Raw genomic sequence first — 22,013 nt, 5'->3', positions numbered from 1 at the left:
GGTCTATGATTAGGGGGTAGAAGCATAGGCCTGGAGGAAAGTGCAAACTCTGCAGGCCCCCTCTTTGAGCAGAACCCTTTCACAAACCTGCACTTTGAACCCCAGCTCCCAACCCTTGGCATCCATATCAGCTTCTTGGAGTTTTGTTTTGTTTTTCCATTTGAGTCTGACCTATCTCCCTCTCTTCTAGGCCACACGAAGGCGCCCAAGGTGCAGAATTTCTACCCACCGGGGAGGGGGCAGTGGATTTCTACCCCAACTGGCTCAAATTCCACATTGGCATTAACCGATACGAGCTATACTCCAGACACAACCCAGCCATTGAGGCCCTACTGCAGGACCTCGGCTCCCAGAAGATCACCAGTGTGGGTAGGTGACGTGTGTGCCCGGGACACACATGGGACTGACTGCCTGGGATGTGGCAGGGTCGCACAGGGCTGGCTTCCTGGACAGATCTGGGTGGTCCTGCTGTCTCACTACCAAGCCACACTTCAGGGAAGTACCTTAGAGGTATGATAGGAGGCAGGGTCTCCCTGGACAGGGAGCCATTCAACCCAGTCTCCAGGGTGTAGCAATTCAAAGGCGACATCTCTAAGGGCTTTGCAATCTGATTGGTCCCCCAAAACGGGGAGGGGAATAAAAATAACAGCATCCAGTTTCTGATTTCAGGAAAATGTGTCAGGGGCGGTTTCCCAGCACAAAGCTGGGTCTCAGCTGGGCTTTGGGCGATTGTTTGTTTGTTCTGGTCCTGTGAGTCACCCATGGCTGGAGAGGCTTGTTGTGGACAGCCGGCTAAGGCTGGGGCTCTACACTCGCACACAGGACAAGCCTCCATCCATGCCTGGACAGGGCCCCAAGCCTGCCTTCCTTCGGGTGTCTGCATCCAGGTTCTGCACAGAAGGTCCCTCCTGTCACAGGCTTCGGTCCAGTTGCTGATACAGAGTGCTTAGAAGTGGCCTGAAGTGTCTCTTTCAAGGCGTTTGTGGTTCAGCTGAGCTATTTACAGGAGGTCACTAGGCTGAGGAAGTTAAGACCGGCAGCTCCCTGCCCCCACCCCCACCCCCCCTGGCTCTATCAGCTCCATATGGGCTGAAAGTTGTCTTCCTCTCACCATGGCAGGAGGAATCTCAATGCTGCCAACCCCAGGTCCTGTCCTGTCCCTGGAAGGAAGATCAGAAGCTCTGGGCTAAGAGGGAAAAATTCTTGTGGATGTGGGGACTGTATCACAGACAGTCCCAGTAGGATAGCCCTCATACTGTGTGTGCACGCACACGTGTGTGTGTGTACATGTATGTGTGCATGCAAGCATGCTAGTATTGGGGATTGAACTCGGAGCCTGACTTCACAGCAGGTTCTTTAGCTTTTTTACTCGTGGATGGCACTCTACCACTTGAGCCATAGCTCTACTTTCAGAGTGTTTTTTGCTGGTTAGTTGGAGATAGGAGTCTTACAGACTTTCCTGCCCAGGCTGGCTTCGAACTGTGATCCTCAGATCTCAGCCTCCTGAGTAGCTAGGATGACAGGCGTGAGCCACCAGTGTCAGCTCCCCTTTCACTCTCAACTGTGTAGATGTGGCTCCCAAAGAAATACCTTACCAAGGACGTGAGACTTAGTGATTTTTTTCCAGCAGATTTTGACGGGCACTTTCTGCGTCGCAGGCACTTTGAGAAAGAGGTGGGTGGCCTCAGATGTGTACAGAGGCAGGCTAGAGTGGGAAAAAGCTGTGTGATCCCCAAGGTCAGTTGGCTCCTGGTGAGCCCTGCAGCCCTTGGCACCCACTGGGTGAGAGGTGTGGGGATCTGTCTCAGGAGATCAGAAAGCAGGAAGAGGCCAGGGACCTCCAGGACTTCACTGGCCCACCTGAGGGGTCCTCTTGCCCCTCTTGACAGGCCTGGATTTGGGGCCTCCATTGGACCTGACGCTCTGGGGAGGGTAGTGGGTACTTGACAGCACAGCACAATGGACAGCGCTCCTTATCTATTGCTGTAAAACCCCAACTCTGTCTGAGCCTCCATCTCTGTACCCATCTCTGCCTGAGTAGATGTCACGCTCATCCCTTGACTGTCGTGGTCCCCTGGTTCTAACCCCTCCCCTCCTGGGTAGGGGCCCATCCCCACACAGGCGGGGTTCCTTCCTTATGCAGATTCCTAGTAGGTGTTGGAAAGTGGATTTTTAGACAGGCTGTCCACACCCCCCCCCCCAAGGAAGGACATAGAGAGTTGGAAGCCATGCCAGCTCTACCCAGCTGCTGGTCAAGGTGACTTCAGGCAAACCAGTGCCGTCCCCTAGATCTCTGGCAGTGACCTGTAGAAGGAACAATGATAATCTAATCTCTACCTGCTACCCACCAGTAACCCAATCTCACACAACAGCAAATCTTGGCCCACGTAGATGTCTCCGGGTGCCTGTTACTGGCTCTGGCCCTCCTCGCTAGGGCAATGCATGTGCACAGGGTGAACTCCCAAATACTGCCGGGTATGAAGAGATGCCCCCATGACCCCTGCCAAAGGGAGCCCCAGATCCTTCATTGAATAAATACGCCTGAGGGGTGAGGGCAGAACCTGCCAGGTAGTCTCCACGTGGCACCTGCATTTCGGGGCAGGCTGAGCCCCCTAATCCGGGGAGCCAGGCCTCAGCAGGTGTCTCATTCTTCCCAGGGCTTTGCCTCACCCTGCTGCTCTGGGGCCTGGTGACCCCAGAATGGAGATTACATTCATGGAAACCCTTCCTACCTAAGGAAGCAAGAGAGAGACCCCATAGGCATAGCAGACCACAGCAGCAGTGCCAGGTACCCGGACCCAGCCATCCTGCTCTGCAGGGCTGGCCCCCAGCCACACCGGTGTCTTCAGAGAATGCACTCTATCTTGGAGGTGGCTGCGTGCCAGTGTCCCCCTTCCTAGCTGCCTGGGCTGACTGACTCAGCCTGAGGAAACTGGACAGTAGATCTGTGGGTTTGAAGACCCAGGCAAAGGCCTTGGATGGATGCATAAAAAGCAACTGCCTCTGGCCTGTCACTGATGGCTTATGCCTATAATCCTGGCAATTTGGGAGGCTGAGATCTGAGGATCACGGTGCAAAGCCAGCCCAGGCAGGGAAGTCCATGAGATTCTCATCTCCAGTAAACTGCCGTAAAGCCAGAAGTGGGGCTGTGGCTCAAGTGGTAGAGTGCCAACCTTGAGTGAAAAAGCTAAGGGACAGCACCCAGGCTATGAGCTCAAGCCCTGGTACTAGCAACACACACACACACACACACACACACACACACACACACACACACACCTGACCCTGGTAGGGTCTTCATCCATACTCAGCTGGAGTATTGGGGCACCACACCAGCACCTCTCTTGACAAAGTCTGCCTATTGCCCAAATCCAGCACAGGGTGAAACCTTTGAAGGCCAACCTTGCCTTTCAACTGAATAAACTGAGGTCCCAGGAGAGAGGAGATTTGCCCCTAGGGTACCACTTCTTTGCTTCTGGCCCATGGATGAAGACTTTAATCTTCAAGTTATTCATCTCAATATTAAACCTGAGCCTGGAAATGTAGTAATGTAACCCAAGAGATTCTGAGCCACCGCCTCCTCCTCCTTTTCCTCCTTCTTCCTCTCTCTCTCTCTCTCTCTCTCTCTCTCTCTCTCTCTCTCTCTCTCGTTCCATTAAATCTCCCCTGTTCAGAACCACTTGATCCAATTCATGAGGCTCTGTGTGGCCTACAGCACAGCTGGCTTCTGTAACAGAGATTTATTTATAGCCGGGCTGCAGCCTGCCTGGTAACCGGCCTCTGCCGTCTTTAAAGAGGCTCCACATTCTCTCCACCTCTGCCCAGCTTGAAGTCAGGCCTGACAGTGGCTTCCGCTAGAGCCGGTGAGAATTCCACCACTATCATATACAATTAAGGATGTGAAGGAATAAATGATACAATTAGGGGCTCGGCACTGTGGAATTTACTTTGAACCAGAAGAAAAAGAAATCTCACTGTGGTGGGCCGGGAGAGATAGATGGTACAGCTTCTGGCCAGAGGGTCAGAACTCAGAATTGTTTCCTTCAGGTCAGGAGGAAAGCCTGTCTGAGAGAACGTCGAACAAAGGGAGCTGAGGTGGGTGGTGGTGGGAAAGGGGGGCTCCACCAGACAGAAGAACGAACCAGGCTGGAATCTAGGATACTTAGCCAGGAACCTTCCAAGGAATAAAGAGTCCTGGGCTAGGGGCAGCCCAGGGAGGTGGTGCCAGGGGATGGGGCATGGTGCCCCATCTTATTACTTGGAGCAGACAGTAGCTAGAACAGGCCCTTCCCTCCCTCTCTCCCTCTTACCTGGACGGCACCTCCTAGGCCCAGGCAGAGAGAAAGACCTGAAGAGACCCAAATGCTGGACCACCCCAAAGGGCCCGCCCAAGTCTGAAGATCTTCCCTCCAGGACCCCCAGCCCACGCTGGCTGCAGGTGTCAGGACAAGGCAGTCGGTGGCTCAGCCCCTGCCATCGGATGGGAGATCAGGCACAGATGTTTCAAGGCAGCTGTGATTTGGGACACTCGGAATGCACCTCCAGGAAAGGGCTGATGGTTCTGTTCTCACTGCAGGGGTGACACGGCTCTACCAGAGCCGAGCTGTGCGGGGAGCATCTGGTGACTGCAGCTCTCAAAATAAAAGTGAGCTGCCTGGTAGGCCAGGACATAAATAACCCCAGGAGGGAGGCAGGTGAGGCCAAAGCTGTTTCTGTCCCTCCACCCACAGGGCTGGAGGCCCTCACAGCAGGTTGGGGGTGGAAGACCCTCTCCTCATTTATCTGGAGCAGACAGTGGCTACCACCCAGATTCTCACATCAGTGCAGGTGCTACAGTTCCAGGCTCCAGGGGGCCAGCCCCCTGGGTGTGGGCCACTGACAGATGGACACACCCCATGCCCTATTCTATGAGCTGCAGGTCAGGGACTATGTGTGTGTCTTAGTCACCTGGCCAAATTCCAGCCCAGGGGACTGGTTGAGTGGGTGGACAAGAACCTGGTGTGACATTCTCCAAATGTGATTTCCTCCCCAAGGGAAACCTTCCACTCCAGCACAAACATCTGTTCCTATTAATCTCCCTGAACAATCTTCACTCTGACCCTTAAAAAGCAAAAAACAACAGAGGCTGAGTATGATAGCACACACCTATAATCCCAACTACTCAGGATAGAAAGGTAGGAGGATTGTGGGATTGTGGACCTATGCCACACATACACACACACACACACAACACACACACACACACACACACACACACACACACACACATGATCTGATCTGAAAAATAAAAGCAAAACAAGATCTGGGGACATAGTTCCAAAACATGAAACTACTAAGTTCAAATCTAAGTACTACCAAAATATTTTCCCAAAGACTATCTCTACACTCATGGGCAAGACAGTACTGTACAAGGCCCACTGGTTGTGTGTGTGTGTGTGTGTGTGTGTGTGTGTGTGTGTGTGTGTGTGTGGTGTTGGTACTAGGACTTGAACTCAGGACCTGGTGCTGTCCCTTAGGTTTTCACTTAAGGCTAGCTCTCTACCACTTGGGCCACAGCTCCACTGCCAGCTTTTTTCTAGTAAATTGAGAATAAGATTCTCTCTGATGATCTTAACCTCCTGAGTAGCTAGGATTACAGGCTTGAGCCACCAGTGGCTGGCTAGCCCACAGTCTTAAAAAAATGAATTGGTTTGCATGAAATGCCTGTCCTGTTCTGTGGCCTCCTCATCCTCCCTCCCCACAGCTGGGCAAGAACCCTAGCCCTGCCCACATCATGCTCCTTCAAATGCTCATCTCTCCTCCCACATGTCCTTTGCTTTCTAAGAGTCCTGGTAGGTTGCCAGAGCATTCTAGAAGCCTCCCAAGGCTCTTTATGATATATGAAATAGTTCCTCACTTTGTGCTGTGTTTTGGGGGACAAGGATGGGAAAAGTCCAGGGGATTATGAGGTAAAGATGGCAGTGGGGTTATGAGATAAAAAGATCACTCTATTGTTATAAAGTATGGCAATAAACTTCAAAATGCAGTCAGTGTGGGGCTGGGAAGGTGGCTTAGTGGTAGAGCGCTTGCCTTGCGTGCATGAGGCCCTGGGTTCCATTCCTCAGCACCACATAAACAGAAAAAGCCAGAGGTGGTGCTGTGGCTCAAGTGGTAGGGTGCTAGCCTTGAGCTGAAGAGCTGAGGGACAGTGCCCAGGCCCAGAGTTCAGACCCCATGACCGGCAAAGAAAAACAAACAAAACAAAACAAAATTAAAAAAAAAAAAAAAAACAGTCAGTGTTAATTAACAGCCTGTATTAGCCCATGTCTGGGTGGTTCTGGAGACAGGGGGTTGGTAAGTGGGAGGGGACCTTACTGTGGAGACCCAGCGGGGTCTGGTTTGGATGATGGTATGATGCTTTGGGGGATCGCTACAGATGCACGTGGTTTAGAAGGTGGGAGGTACAGTCACCCAAGATGTGTTTGAGGTACAGCACTTCCATGAGGCTGTTGTAACATCATTTGTTGGTTTGTTTTGTGACTGTACAGGGATTTGAACTCAGGGCCTTGTGCTCTGGCTTGGCTTTTTCCACACAGAGTTGGGATTCTACTACTTTAGCCACTTCTAGCTTTTTTTTTTTTTCTGGTCAATTGAAGATAAGAGTCTCTCAGAGTTGTCTTCCTGGGCCTCACATCTCAGCATCTAAAATAGCTAGGATTATAGACAGGAGCAGCTGGTGCCCAGCTCTGCCTGGTAATACCTGATCAATTGTTTGCCCCATGGGGAGGGTCAGAGAAACAGTGGGAATCTACTTAAAACAAGAATGATTGAACTACCAGGCTCATGGTGGCTCATGACTGTAATCCCTGATATTCAGGAGGCAGAGATGAGGAGTATTATGATATAAGGCCAGACTGACCCCCCCCCCCATCTCAACTAATAAGCTGGGCTTGGTGATGCTTTCTATAATTCTGCAGGAGGCATCGTAGGAGGATTGCAAGCTGAGGTTGGCCCCGGGCACCCTCTACCTCCCCTCCCCCCCCCAAAAAAAGGAAAGAAAAGCATACAACACTATCTGAAAAAATTAAGTGTAAAAGCCTATCTAGGAAACACAAGGCCCAGTACCACCCATAGAAAATTACAGGATTTGAATATTTTGTTATTTTAGAATCAGAATTAATAGTCATTAATGTGATGTTCCCAAGACCCACCCAGTAAGGAATAATTAAAACCAAGAGACACTCCCCTCCCCATTTACCAAACACAAACAGGACCAGCCAATAGAGTTGAACAGACTCAATCATCTTACCCCTACGTGTACTAAGTGTTCATTGCAGAAATCTAGAAAGTTCCAATGAAGGAAAGTAGAGAATGAAAGTCATCTTCAGGTTTTCTCCAGAGAAGTAAGTGAGGGCTCTGGGTGCCTGTCTGCGCACCCCAGTTTGAAAAAGTGTGTGCTCTGCATTCCTGCTTTTTTTAGAAGACATGGCTCCTGAAGTAGAAACGTTTCCTAAAGCTGTTTCTTAATGGTTGAATCACGGCCTCCAAAGGCCCCCACTCCCTTTTTTCTTTTTTGGTGCTGGTCCTGGGGCTTGAACTCAGGACCTGGGTGCTGTCCCTTAGCTTTTCCTCTCAAGGCTAACTCTACCACTTGAGCCACTGCTTCACTTCTGGCTTCTTAGTGGTTTACTGGTATAAGAGTCTTACAGACTTTCCTGTCCAGGCTGGCTTTAACCCGCTGTCCTCAGATCTCAGCCTCCTGAGTAGCTGGGATTGCACAGGTGTGAGCCACCAGGTCCCTGGCTCTTGGTTGATCTGTGGGGAAGGTGAAAGGCAGCCCCACCTCCCCTCGTGTGGTGCTCCCCACCAGCCCCTGGCCACGCACCCCCAGCACCAGGCCTCTGTCTCATCCTGTGTTGTAGGAATCTGCAAGTTCCATTAGCAAGACATTGCAGAACGCCAGGGAGCAGTCTAAGGTGCTGGCACCCCAGAAACTCCTCTACCCTTCCTTTGATTCTGACCACCACCCCAGCCTTGTGAAAGAGGCCAAACAAGCATCCTGAGTCCCATTTTACAAAAGGGGAAACTGAGGCAGGAAAGGTGAAGACCTCTCCTCCCCCCTCTCTCTAGAGTGCTGGCTTTAGGAAACTGGTCAGACTAGGGGGGACCCTCCCCTACATCCATATTTCTTCATATCTACAAATTAACCCCTCCAGGTCCTCCATCTTCCCCCATCCCCTCAGGCTATGGCCTCCCCTTTTGCACACACTTCAGGCCCCTGCCACCCAGACAGGAACAACACACACGTTCCCTTTCCTTGCCCCCTAATATCTTAAGCCTTCTTTGGGGGGGATCCTAGTGACCCCCAGACCACTCTGCCAGCTCCTGGTCCAGCCCTCGTTCTCCACACTCAACACTGTCTCCCTTCCCCCCCCCCACCCCCCCCCCCCCCGCCATGGGACCTGCACTCCAAGCTTATCCTAAATATGGGATGGCCTTAGCACCTCAGGCCTACCTGCACACCTGGCAGTCATCACCCCAAGGCCTCAGTGCATCTCATTTCGTCTCCTAGCTACTGTTCCCTTGGCAACCAGCATCTCCAGCTGTCACTCAAGGGTGGTCCCAGTCCCTCCATCCTCCACAGCCCACAGCACTCTGCCAGGTGTTCCCTGGTCTCTGCCATGTCCACCTCATCCTAGCTGCCATCACTGGGTGCTCCTGCACCTGCCCAGTGCCCCCCACTTCTGGCTTTCAATTTCAGTGCTCAGCCATCTAGGTTGGTACTTGGGGACCCAGCTGTGTTCATCTATGCACAGCCGTCACTCCATGCCGGTGTGCCTGGCCTCGGCTGGCTTGGGCCTGCCCCCTCCAAATCTCTGCACCTTGCTGTGTCCCTGTTGGGGTGGGCAACCCTCCATTGGCAGAAAGGAAGATCCAAGCCAGCGCTGATGGCTGCACCGTGAAGTAATCCTAGTATTCAAGAGGCTGAGATCCACAGGATCACAGTTTAAAGATAGCCCGGGCAGAAAACTTTGAGATGCTATCTCAAAAAGAATAACTCAAAAGAATTGGGCTGGAGGCGTGACTGGAGAGGTAGAGTGCCAGCCCAGCAATTAAGTCCAGCAAGTATGAGGCCCTGAGTTCACACTCTGATGCCACAAAGAAAAGAAAAGAAACAGTCAAAAAAAAAAAAAAGAGATGTCCTTTTAGGAAGCTCTTCAGCCTTCTTGGCTGGCAAGGGGCTGGAGTCATATGCTTTCTGGAAGCTTCCATCATTTATCATATCCTGACAAGAGGTGCTTAGGCCTAGGATCTTTCTGGAACTCTGTTCAGCTTCCTCCTGTGAACCCCAGAACCAGCTCTGGGGAGAACTCTGTCTTTCTAGGCACCCAGCCCACCGTCTGGGTCTTCCTTCCGCTGTTTCCTGGGTCGGGTCCCGGCCCCTTGTGGGCACTGGGTGTGGGGGGAGGGGTGAGCACATGTGTTCACATGTGCACGCACGCGTGTGTGCGCCTGCCTCTTCCCCCTTTCTCCGTGGGTTCACCCTGCCATTCTAACTGCTGTGACAACAGGATGGGGACCAATGCGGGGTGTGGGGGGGAGGCATTGCTAAGAGTCCCCTCCCCCAAAGAAAAATCTCTCTCTCTCTCTCTTGCAGCTATGAAGTCAGGGGGCACACAGCTGAAGCTAATTATGACGTTCCAGAATTACGGGCAGGCGCTATTCAAGCCCATGAAGTAAGTGTGGGCAGTGCTGGGTGTGGGGTGACTGGGGGTCCAGGTACAGGATAGAGGCCCTGACAGGAAAGGCGGTGTCTCCTCCCATGAGAGGTGATTTGTGGGTGGCAAGTGGCTGGCCTGATACCATTCCCCACCTTAATGCTGTGTTTACCCCTCCCCCCCGGGGGGAGTCCAGGTGTGGAACCTGACGGTCCATGAAGTTAAGCCAGGAGGCTACCGGGCTGAATGGGGTCTGCGGCCCGCTGCAGGGTGTGGGTGAAAGGGTTCCATACAGGAGGGGCCTGCAGTCAGCTCGTTGGATCACATCTGTCTGTATGGTTTTCAGCGTCCAAGATTTAAAGGAACTGGAGTTGAATTAAGCTGGGTGCAGTATTGGCCGTTCACTATGGCAGGGCAGGTGTGTGTTGGGGGGGGGGGCACCTGTGGGTCTGTCCTCTGAGCCTGGGCTCTGTCTGTCCTGTGTGGAGAGTCAGGGTGAAGGTGCATTGCTAGATGCCACCAGAGGGGGCGCAGCGTGGGTGGGGGTCCTCTGGGGATGTCCCAGAGGGCAGAGTGGAGCTGGTCCAGGAGCATCTGTGAGGGATCCTAGCCCTTCACAGAGACCCTCCTAGGGCCCTGGCTCTCTGGATGTTACTTGAGGCCACGGAGGGAAGGGTCGGGACTGGACCAGCAGCTGTCTGCCAGGATCTGCAGACAGCTGCCCAAAACTCCAGGCCTCATCTCCACCCTGCTGGGTCCCCCAGGCTTCTTCTGGGGGCGCAGGACCGACCTGTGTCACCCCGGCAGCCTCCTCAGCCAGCCACAGGGTGCAGTGGGCTCTGTGCTGAGGGTCATTTTAATCCCACAGGCAGGAAGTTGGGATCATGGCCCTGGGCAAGACAAGAAGTCCAGTAGACGCACACAGCGCCCCTCCCCCCGCCCCCCCCCCCACTCCCCAACCCATCCCTTTGTGGGCTGAGCTCAGAGCTCAGGTGACCTGCCTCTGGTGACGCCAGGTGCCCGGATCCCTTGGGTAGTGGGATCGAGACCTTCCCCTCTCCCAGCTTTTCTGGGGCCAGGCCTGAGAGGAGTCCCTGGACACAAGTGGAGTGTTTAGGATTCCAGGGGGGACTGATCGGGAGGTGGAGGACAGTTCAGGATGTAGGTATGGAAACAGGGCTGAGATTCTGCAGCAGGTGGGGAAACTAAGGCCCAGGAAGGCAAAGGATATGTTGACAGAAGTGAGAGGTAGAGCAGCAGCAAGGCGTGCTGAGGCCAGCCTGGGAGAGAGGGGTGTGGCAAGGGGCGTGGCCCAAGCCGTAGAGAATGTGCCTAGTAATAGCCAGGCTCTGGATTCCAATGGAGGCCCCAGCTGACTGGGTGTGGCCCACTGCCCTCACCCCACCCCCTCCTTTAGCTGTGACTTCTGGCTGTTTCTACCCCGTTGGGTCCAGGCATTTCTGGGTACCTGGGACTCCCCTCTGCCAACCCAGACCCCTGTCTGTCATGGATTAGGGTCTACTAACTGAGGGTCCTGGTCATCTCAGCCTGGGCTCAAGGCCTGGGTTACTGCCCACAGATTCTTACTCCCAGGTGGCTGTGGTTTGAATTATAAACGGCTGTGGTTCATGACCATTTACATTAAGAAATTAAAAATCTATAATTAACAGTTCTCTTGAAGAAGGGACTTTCTCCAGTGGGCTCATACTAAATTCTCAGTACAGCATCATCAATTAATTAGATGGACACAGGATTTTACCCCTGGGGTCTCAGTGGGTGTGAATGGAAAAGGGGGATTCAGAGGGGCAGCGCCTTGGTGGGGGACGCAAAATGTGATGGACAAGACACAGGGAGACCATCTGAGATGTTCGTGGTCACTTGTTTTAGCAGAAATCAAAACACAACCAACTTTGCCGGGCATGGTCATGCACATCTGTAGTCTCAGCATTTGGGAGAATTTCCAGACCTGCCAGTGCTAAGGCAATGGAGTTGTGTATGCATCAGGCCACAGACAGCTTTTCATTATTCCAGAAAGAAAAATCTCTTAAAAATTTGCCCCCATGCCCCAGCACCCAACAATCATTCTTCTCCTTTCAGCTCCAGAGAGTGCTACATGGCTGGCTGGTTTCCTTCCGTGTGGTACTTTGATGGTTCATCCATACTGCAGCAGGTGCTGGAGCTTTGCTCCGTTTCACTGCTGAGTAGTATTCCATTGTATATGTGAACCCTGCCTCTCTTCTCCATACATGCATCCACCCATGGACATTTGGGTGGCTGTCACCATTTTTCAGTAAGGAATAGCGCCACTTTGAACGTTGTCAGTAAGGAACAGCGCCACTTTGAACGTTGCATGTGTTTTGACTTCTTGGAGAGTCTGTCTCCTGATGACAGCTGAGTTTACCTATGTATAGCTGGTTTCCACAGCAGCTCTTGCTTTACTTTCTTACCTGGCTAGCACTGTATATCACTTGGGACATGCCTTGGGTACAGCTTTTTGCTGGTTAATTGTCAACAGTGTCTCTCAGACTTCTTAGCTGGTTCTTACCACTTGAGCCAAGCCTCCAGTCTGGCATTTAGCTGGTTATTTTAGACATAGAGTCCTCAGCAGATTGATTGGATTACAGGCATGGGACACTAGTGCCCAGCTTCTCCCTTTCAATTAGGCTATGTTCCTTTCATCATTAAGCAGTAAGAGTCCTTTACATATCCTGAAAATGGGACCGTTATCATTGGTGCCGTGTGAAGCACAGGATGTTTCATTTATTTATTTGTTGTGATTGTGCTTTTGTTGCAGTATGTAACGATGCTTGTTTTGTGGTGATTCTGGGGCTTGAACTCAGGGCCTGGGCATCGTCCCTGAGCTGTTTAGCTCAAGGCTAGCGCTCTACCACTTCAGCCACAGCTCCAATTCTGTTTTGTTTTGTTTTGGGTAGTTAACTGGAGATAGGAGTTGCACTTCCTGTCCAGACTTGCTTTGAACCAAGATTCTCAGATCTTGGCCTCCTGAGTAGCTGGGATTAGGAGCATGAGCCACCGGTGCTAGGCTGCAAGTTTTAACATAGAAAATACTGTACACGTTAGGGAAGTACTGTAGTGGTTTAGCGACACCTAGGCTATCTGCCATGTAGCTGGCTCTCTGGACAGACTTCCCCACTGGGACTCAGTTTCCTTGTGTGTCAACAGGCCTTGTAAGAAGATGTCTCAAGATCCTTTTGGGGCTAAGTTACCCTTGTCAGATGGGCCTGGGAAGAGCTGGGTGGGGTTGGAAGATGCGTCACCAGCACAAATTCCAACCTGCATCTTTGAAAGGAACCTTCCAGGCGTGTCCGTGGCTGCCCAGGATGCAGCCGTGACCACTGCCTGGCAGATACTCATTTAGTCAACTCTACAGACACCCACGGAGCCCCTGGGCCAGGCCTGGTGCCAAGCACTGGGAATACAGACATGACTCAGACCTGTCTGACCCGGGAATTCAGGCCCACTCCAGCTGCTCCCTAAACAGCCCTGATGCGGGGGAAGGGAAAGGGATGGATGCCATGGAGAGAGAGAAAGCCCGCTCAGGTACAGGGGTGGGCAGGCAAGCCGGATGCACTGCTTCCCAGGAGGGCTAAACGGAGAGCAAGGACAGCCCAGGTGGGAATGCCCACTTCCAGGTCACAGGGCCAGCCAGTGCAAAGGCCATGAGGTCGGTGTGGTGCCTTCCAGGATCGTGCAGTTTCTGTGGGCTGTGCTGATGAGTGGTTGCTCTGTGCTAGTGACAGTCCTCAGAGACTGGTGGCTGTAGGCAGTCGGGTGGCTGTAGGTCATGACAGTTCTCTAGCACATTCTTCATGGAGGAAAGCATTGACTTCAGGAAGGTCAAAGGTAAGCACTGAGCAGGCAACAAGCCATGCTGGGTATCTCCAGTTCCTAGCTTGGCTTCTTGGATCTGTGAGCACCACCATGAGTTGCAGGGCCTTGCCTGTGTCACCCACTTCTCTTTCCTTCTATAAAGAATACAAATGTAAGAAGAAGAAAAAAAGAATATAAACGTGAGCCGGGCGCTGGTGGCTCACACCTGTAATCCTAACTACTCAGGAGGCTGGCTGAGATCTGAGGATCACAGTTCAAAGCCAGCCCAGACAGGAAAGTCTGTGAGACTCCTAGCTCCAATTAACCACCAGAAAGCCAGAAGTGGTGCTGTGGCTCAAGGGCTAGAGTACTTGCCTTGAGCTGAAGAACTGAGGGACAGTGCCCAGGCCCAGAGTTCAAACCCCACGACCAAAAAAAGAATACAAATGTGTATGTAAGCCGGGTGTCATGGCTCATGCCTGCAATTCCAGATACTAAAGGAGGCTGAGATCTGGGCTCAGAAAAGCAACAGACACGTGTTTTCTCTCATAGGTGGAGGTTAGTTCTAAATTTATAAACAAATATGAAAACAGACAATATCATATATTAAAATATGATAGAAAGTATGAACTGCAGTGGTACAATAGCTAACAACGGTTAAGAAAGTGAGGGGCTGGGAATGTGGCTTGGGGTAGAGTGCTTGCTTAGCATGCATGAAGCCCTGGGTTCCATTCCTCAGCACCACACACACAGAAAGAGCCATGACACTGTGGCTCAAGCGGTAGAGGGCTAGCCTTGAACAAAAGAAGCTCAGGGACAGAGCCCAGGCCTGAGTTCAAGCCCTAAGTCCAGCAAAAGAAAGACAGAGAGAGAGAGAGAGAGAGAGAGAAGTGAAAACCAGGAAGCTAGTACTTGTGTTTTGGGGGGAGCAGGAATAAAGGAAAGGGGGAGCCGACAAATGGGGAGAGGTGGGGGGAGGAGGCAGTCATAATAACCAGCGTACATATGTGAAAATAGATCCAGGTACCTTGAAGGGTGGACAGGGTTGGGAGAGATGAGGGAGAAAAGTGGGTCAAGACCGGTCCTACTCACAAACTGATTTGTTGCATTGAGACCCCCTTTTTATACCTACTTAAAGATAAATTAATAAACAAATAAATGGAGGCTGAGATCTGAGGATTGTGGAGCAAGGCCATCCTCGGCAGAAAAGTCTGAGAGACTCTTCTATCCATTTAACGCATCAAATGCTAGAAGAGCGGGGGTGTGCTTCAAATGGTACAACACCAGCTTTGAGTGAAAAAGCCAAGCAAGAATGAAAGAACAGAGTACGAGAGTCTGTGTATTCACTGTGCTGCAGACACAGACTGAAGTTTGCCAAGGGAGAGAACAGAGGAGTGAATCAGGGGAAGTAAAGGGCGTTAGCCAGGTGCCGGTGTCTCATGTCTGTAATCAGCTAATCAGGAGGCTGGATCAGAGGATCACAGTTCAAAGCCAGCCAGGGTCAGAAAGCTCATGAGACTCTTCTAGCCAACTAAACTAGGAGACAAGGAAAAGCCCAAAGTATGGCTTGGTTCCAGTGATAGAGTGCCATCCTTATGAAAAAGCCAAGTAAGAGTGTGAGATCCAAGCCAGCCACTGGTGGCTCACACCAGTAATCCTAGCTACTCAGGAGGCTGACATCTGAGGATTACAGTTTGAAGCCAGCCCAGGCAGGAAAGTCTCTGAGATGCTTTATCTTCAATTAACTACCCAAAAAGCTGGAAGTGGAGGTGTGGTTCAAGTGGTAGAGCACTAACCTTGAGTGAAAAAGCTCAGAGACAGTGCCCAGGCCCTGAGTTCAAGCCCCAGGACCAGAACAGACACACACACACACACACACACACACACACACACACACACACACACGTCCTGAGCTCAAATCCCAATAGGGACACATATACACACAAAGAAAGAGAGAGAAAAGAAAGAAAAAGAAAGAAAGAAGGAAAGAAGGAAGGAAGGAAAGAAAGAAAGAGAGAGAGAGGGAGGGAGAGAAGGAAGGAAAGAAGGAAGGAAGGAAGGAAGGAAGGAAGGAAAGAAAGAAGAAAGAGAGAGAAAGGGAGGGGGAGGAGGGGGGGAGAAGGAGAGAAGGAAGGAGGCAGGCAGGAAAGGGAGGGAGGGACAGAAAAAGGGAGAGAAGGAAGGAGGGAGAGAGAGAGGGAGAGAAGAAAAGAAGGAGGGAAGGAAGGAAGAAAGGAAGGACACCCAAGACAGTATCACTCGCTGGGGCTGGGGGGTAAGCTCTTCCCTCGGACCTGTGACCAGGCTGTGCAAGGTTGGGCAGGGGGACCTCAGTTCTGGACAACTCTGATAAAGATCTTTGCGTGCCCTTGGAGTGAGCGAAAGGCCCCTGTGTGTGGCCTTGGGGTGAAGAGGGCACCTCTGCATGGTCATGGGATGAGCCAGAAACTTCTGCTTGGTTCTGGGGTAAACAGGAGAGCCCTGTGTGGTCTTGGGGTGAACAGCAGCACTCTGTTGGGGGGAAGGGCTGGGTAGTGTGTCTAGGGGTGCCCCAGCGGGGACCTTCTAGGCACAGGCACCACAGACCACGGGTTCTGAGAAACAGAGGGCGAGGTTCGGAATTTCCAAGGATTTGCTGTTGGGCTCATAAATAATTCATGTTTTCCCTGTGCCATGCCCTCACCAGGCCCTGAAGGCAAACAGATTGCCCAACCCCTAGCTGTGGGTACGGAGCCAGCCCAGGCCTGGGCCTGACCAACAGTGGACAAGGACCCTTTTGTGCACACACTGGGCTGGGGCCACCTCCCAGCCTGCTCCCCACCCTGCTGCTGGCTGTGATGGCACCTTCTCCCTGGCGGTGGAGGAGGGGCCACCAAACCAGGACCCTTAGTCAGATCCTGGTGTACTGGGCAGAGAGGGTCTCGGACCCCCTCCGGCCCTCGGGGCTACTGGGGGGTCTCACACACTTAGAGTCACTGGATGCTGGCTCCCTGCCCTGTGGGAAAGGTGTCCCTTGTGAATCTTGGTGATCAAGTCCTTGTCTCAAGGCCAAATCCATTCTCCCTTGTGTGTCCAGCCCCTATCTGGCAATTCCATCCATCCAGCTCACTCCTGAGTCCACACTACGCAGTGTTGTATGTGTGTGCACACACACACACACCTTTCATGAAGCATGCATCAGTCACAGTTGAAGACAAGCAGTGGACACGTGAACAGACACATGGGGCAAGTCAGAGAGGAAGGAAGCCTTTGCGGGGAGGACGTGGGTGGAGATGGGTTCAGGGACAAGCAAGGTCATTCCTGCAGTGCCCATTGGTTCCTCCTCTTCTACACACAAAAGCACCCACTCTAACCCTGACCTTAGTATTTATGCTGCAGCCTGAGCTACAGCATCAAGCCAGGCAGCAATCAGGAGTCAAAAGAACTTCCATAGCATGGCAATAGGCCTGGCATGATTTGGCTGCTTCTGGGAGAGATCCCTGTTGCTCTGAGCAGGGACAGGTGGTACCTCAGATGAGAAGTCAGGGCTGTGGCAGCCCTTTTGTTTTCTGTGGCATTTCTCTGGCACCCACCAAGAGCCCTAGCACATACAAGGTACTAGCCTGAGCAAGTGGGCCAGGAGGTATTGGTGGCAAGGCTGTGTGGGACACAGCACCCAGAACAGCCTATGGGCAAGAAGAGGAACTGTGTGGTTCTTCCCATCTAGGCTTTAGCAGATGAAGAGGAGTTGACCCAGGGAGACACTGAGGGGAGGGCGCAGCATTTTCAGAATTGTACAAGGACATTAGCAGTGGGATCATCCGGACGGCTGGAACGTAGGGATGGAGGGGAAGCCTGGAGGTTGTGTAGAGCCTTGGGGCCATGCTGATGTCTGGTCTAGTGTGCCAGGGCCCATGCTGTGATATAATCTGCTTCCTGCTGAGCTCTGGGCCTAGCTGCCTGGAGACCAGAGCGTTCTCAGGAGAGGCCAAGCCCTGTCCATGGCACTGACCACAAGGCTGGAGGGACTCAGAGTTCAGAGTGGCCTGGCACTGAAGGCTGTCTTAAGAGCCTCAGGCATATCATTCCAGACCTCCCACCAGGGCCATGAGCCCTGGAGAAATGAGCCAGTTTTTCCATGCTGGTGCAGGAAGTAGAAGGTCAGTAAAAAAAGACCTGAGAGTGGGTACAGGTGCTGGTGGCTCGTGTCTGTAATCCTAGCCCCTCAGGAGGCTGAGATCGGAGGGAGGATCGAGGTCTGAAGCCGGCTTGGGCAGGAAAGCCAGTGACACTTTTATCTCTAATGGACTAGCAAAAAGCCAGAAGTGGAGGTGTGGCTCGAGTGGTAGAGTGCCAGCTGTGGGCAAAAAAGGTAAAGGAACTGAGTTCAAGTCCCAGCACACACACACACACACACACACACACACACACACACACACACACACACACACACACACACACACACACACACACACACAGGCACACGAGAAAAGGGAAAGGGAATTATGAACCATTGCACAGCAGCAGCAGCAGGATAAATTAAGCAGTCATACCCAGGAAACAGCCCTAGGGTACACCTGCTGAGCCCCAGTGCACCGTGGGGAAACTAAGGCTGCATTCAGAGCTGCTGGGGCTGAACAAAAATAACCCAAGCACTCCAGCCTCCCATCCCACTTCCTGGGAGCATTTATTTCCTGGGGGCTCCTAAAAACGAGACTCCTTTAGTGGAAAATCGAAGTCAACCATTATCCACACCTCCTCCTGTGTTTTTCTCTGATTGTTAGTCACTAGCGAGTCTGCTTGTATGGAGGCCGCACTTCTTACCATCAAGGAGGGGAAAGAAAATATGATCTTGATTCCCCACCCCACCCCCACCCCTAGTTCTGAGAGAGGAAATCAGGGAATTGCATTCGAAAGCATTTAGATCGTCTGCTTGTTTTGCTTCTTTGTTTTGTTTTGTTTTTTAATATCCCTAAAGGATATCTAGCAAATCTTTCAGTTCAGATCTTTCACAGCTCAGAGAGCAGGCAGAAGCACAAAGCTCCTCTCTCTGAATTTAGTTTATTTCTCCTATTGATATTTTTGTAAAGGTTCAGGGCTCCTAGGAGAGAAGATTAAAATGATGGCAGTAACCTTGTATTAAATATATAATCCCAGACTTAGGTGTAATCTCATTTTTTATTACTTTAAAATAAAATGAGGTACCATAGAGCCAGAGAGAAACAGGCACCCATATTTCTGGGTCATGGGAGAGAACATTTACCTATACTCCATACCTTCTTAGCCATGGCTGAGAATCCCAGATGAGCAGCAGGAAAAAGTCTTTTTTGTTTGTTTGTTTTTAAATACAGTAAGTCTGAGCCAGGGCTGGAGTCTTCACACCTATAATCCTAACTACTCAGGAGGATGTGTTGTGGAGGATCACTGTTCAAAGCTAGCCCAGTCAGAAAGGTCCTCAAGATTTTATCTCCATTTACCTAGCAAAAATCCAGGCAGGGGCCATGACTCAGGTGTTGAGTGCCAGTTGAGCAAACAAGGACATGAGTTGAAGCCCTAGTACAGGCCTAAAAAAAACATAAATACGTAAGATTCACACTCTCTAGCCTTTTAAACTTCTTAAAAATTACCTTCACATAGTTGAACAAAGGAGGTGCCATATAACAAAGCAGTTTATGAATACAATGCATCTTGATCAGTGTCACTCCTTAACATTCTCACCCTCTTTGGACACATCCATCCCTTCCCTTACTTTTCTTATTTATTTATTTATTTATTTATTTATTTATTTTTGGCCAGTCCTGGGGCTTGAACTCAGGATCTGGGCTCTGTCCCTGAGTTTCTTTTGCTCAAGGCTAACACTCTGCCACCTGAGCTGCAGTGCCACTTCTGGCTTTTTCTGTGTATGTGGTACTGAGGAATCAAACCCAGGGCTTCATGCATGCTAGGTGAGCCCTCTACCATTAAGCCACAGTCCCAGACCACTTTTCTTAATTTTATGGTATATACAGTGAATTCTTTTTAAAATTTTTTTATTGTGAAAATACCGTACAGAGGGGTTACAATTACATGAGCAAGATGATAAGTACATTTCTTATCAAGCATTGTTGCCTCCTCCTTTGTTTCCCCTTCCCATCCCTCCCATCTCCCACTCCCCCAGCCTCCCTACCCCCCACCCCCACCAAAGTTGTAAAGTTCGTTTTTCCACATATAGTGAATTCTTGACTGCATTCTCCCTCCCTTTCCTCTTTCATTCATCTACCCCTCTGCCCTTGTCCCTACCCTCCCCCCACCTGCATGTACCCATTTCCTGGTACTGATTTTGCTGGGCTTTGACCTAGTCTTTCTTGAAGAAATATATACTATTTGATCTCTCTATAGAGGCTGTTATACTTCAGTTAATTCATTTGTAGCCACTTTCATACCACCCAGTGTGTATACTTACATGTTTATAGGTACATTCTATCTACCAGAAATGAGGGAAACCATGGTCTGACTTATATTTTACATAACATGATTTTTCCAGGTCTTTCCATTTCCTTACAAATTGTACGAATGAGTAAAATTCATATATAAATATATACTGCATTTTCATGATCCATTCATCCATTGAGGGGCATCTGAGCTGATTCCATATCTTGGCAATAGTGAATAGTGCTACAATGAACATGGTTGTGCTGGTGGCTTTACTTTGTGGCTTTGTTTGTGGTCTATTGAATAAATACTCAGGAGTGGGATTGCTGGGTCATCGGGTATTCTGTATTTAGTTTTTTGAGGAGCCTAAATCAAAATTTTACCCCATCACAGGTTTTTTATTTTTGTGCCACTTTTGGGGCTTGAACTCAGTCTGGACGCTGTCTCTGAGCTTTTTCACTCAAGGCCAGAGCTCTATCACTTGAGCCACACCTCCACTGCTAGTTTTTTTGCTGGTTAATTAGAGACCAGAGTCTCTTAGATTTTCATGCCTAGGCTGGCTTTGACCTTCGATCCTCAGATCTCATGTGTAGCTGGGATTACAAGCATCAGCCACTGGTGCCCAACTACAATTATTTTTAAGTGGAAGTGAATTCAGACTTTCCTTAATTTTAAATGTTTAACTCACTTGTAAGCTACTCTCACTAAATTGACCCCTCCCCGCCACTCTGTGTTCAGCTGTGAAAGGCCAAGGCCAGTTCCCAAAGACCATAGGGAAGGAGAAAGGGGCACATCAAGTCAGCTTGTAGGATCCCATTGATCATCTGACTGCTTGATTCTGAATTTCTGGCTGCTTATGATGCCATACAGAGACCACAAGGAAGCTGAGTCAGGACTGGGTGCCTAGGCCTTGCCTGGGTAACAGATTACCTACCAGCTAGTTGGCAGGCCTGTGCCCACCCCTGTGTGGTTCTCCTGAGGCTCCAGAAGTAGGAAAAAATTCTGCTCCCTGGGCACAGCCTTGGCATGGTACCTCCAGTTCCCTGGGCCCTGGAGAAGTAGATTCCCTGCAAAAGCTCAAGGGGTCTCTGCTGACTGTAAAGGCTCAAGTCCCTGACTCCACTGAGGATACCTCCCAGCTGTGCAGAGAACTGGCCCGGAGCCAGCGTCACAGCTCAGCACGAGCTGTTCAACTCTCAGAGGCTGATCCTCCACTCTGGAGGCTCCTGTGGGTGATGGGGTAAGGACAACTAGCAGGCTGTCCCCCAACCCTTACATCCCTCTTGCAGACATGTTTTACCTCTCTCCTTCCCACGAGGACTCAAATTTCTGGGGGAGTTTGGGACAGAAGGTTCTAGATGATGTAAGAATGCTCCAGACACATGGCTGACCTTCCTGACCTTCCTAGGACCCCCTTCTTTCCTCAGTTACAGTTCCCCATGACCTGCTCCCCAAATGGGAGAGGAGTGTAGTGGGGAAGAAGTTTCCATGGCTAAGCCCGCCAGGCCATTCCTGATGGGCTGTTGTGATTGTGCCCAGCTTAAAGACATGAGAACTGAAAGAGGTACCCCCCCCACCCCAGGCTCTGAGTAAGAGAAGCAAGTACATGATGGATCCCCTGCGGGGTCTGAACCAGATTTAGCTCCAAGTGTCTCATCTCTGGCACTACAGGACTAGAGACCATGCTGAGCACCTGCCAGGGAGAAGCCCCCTCACCTCCCAGAACATCCACCCTGCCAAAAACCTGATATTAAACAGCTTAATATATCTCGTTAATGACAAGGTGGCTGTTTTCTCCTGCGTGAGTGATGGGAAGATTACCCAAGACAGAAAGTCTTAATTTTTGCCTTCAGGGCTTTCATTTGATGAGTCAGGGAACCGCCTAGCTCTGAGAGAGGAAAAGCGAAGCTTCTGTTTTCTCTAGGGTTTTGTTTCCTTGAGATTAACCCTGGGGGTGGGGGAACCCCAAAATATAGATCCTAATTCCAGGAACCTGGAAGGCTCACCAGATTTCCAAGCAGGAAAATTTATCTTTGGAGATGTGATTGCATTCAAGATTTCTCTTGGCAGGGCTGGGAAGGTGGCTCAGTGGTC

General features: G+C 51.0%; 1 protein-coding gene across 1 annotated transcript in view; it reads left to right on the top strand.

The window, feature by feature from the left end:
- The window catches only part of Fam20c (FAM20C golgi associated secretory pathway kinase), a 49,532-nt gene that overhangs the window by 2,903 nt on the left and 24,616 nt on the right, over positions 1–22,013 (top strand). Inside the window, exons 2-3 of the mRNA XM_042686940.1 lie at positions 191–369; positions 9,638–9,716. Coding sequence (XP_042542874.1) covers positions 191–369; positions 9,638–9,716 — 258 coding nt within the window. The remainder of the gene's footprint in view (positions 1–190; positions 370–9,637; positions 9,717–22,013) is intronic.

This window comes from Dipodomys spectabilis, unplaced genomic scaffold, assembly GCF_019054845.1.
Source record: "Dipodomys spectabilis isolate Male_0828 unplaced genomic scaffold, ASM1905484v1 ptg000098l, whole genome shotgun sequence".
Lineage (NCBI taxonomy): Eukaryota > Metazoa > Chordata > Mammalia > Rodentia > Heteromyidae > Dipodomys > Dipodomys spectabilis.
This window is presented reverse-complemented; position numbering and strand designations above follow the sequence as displayed.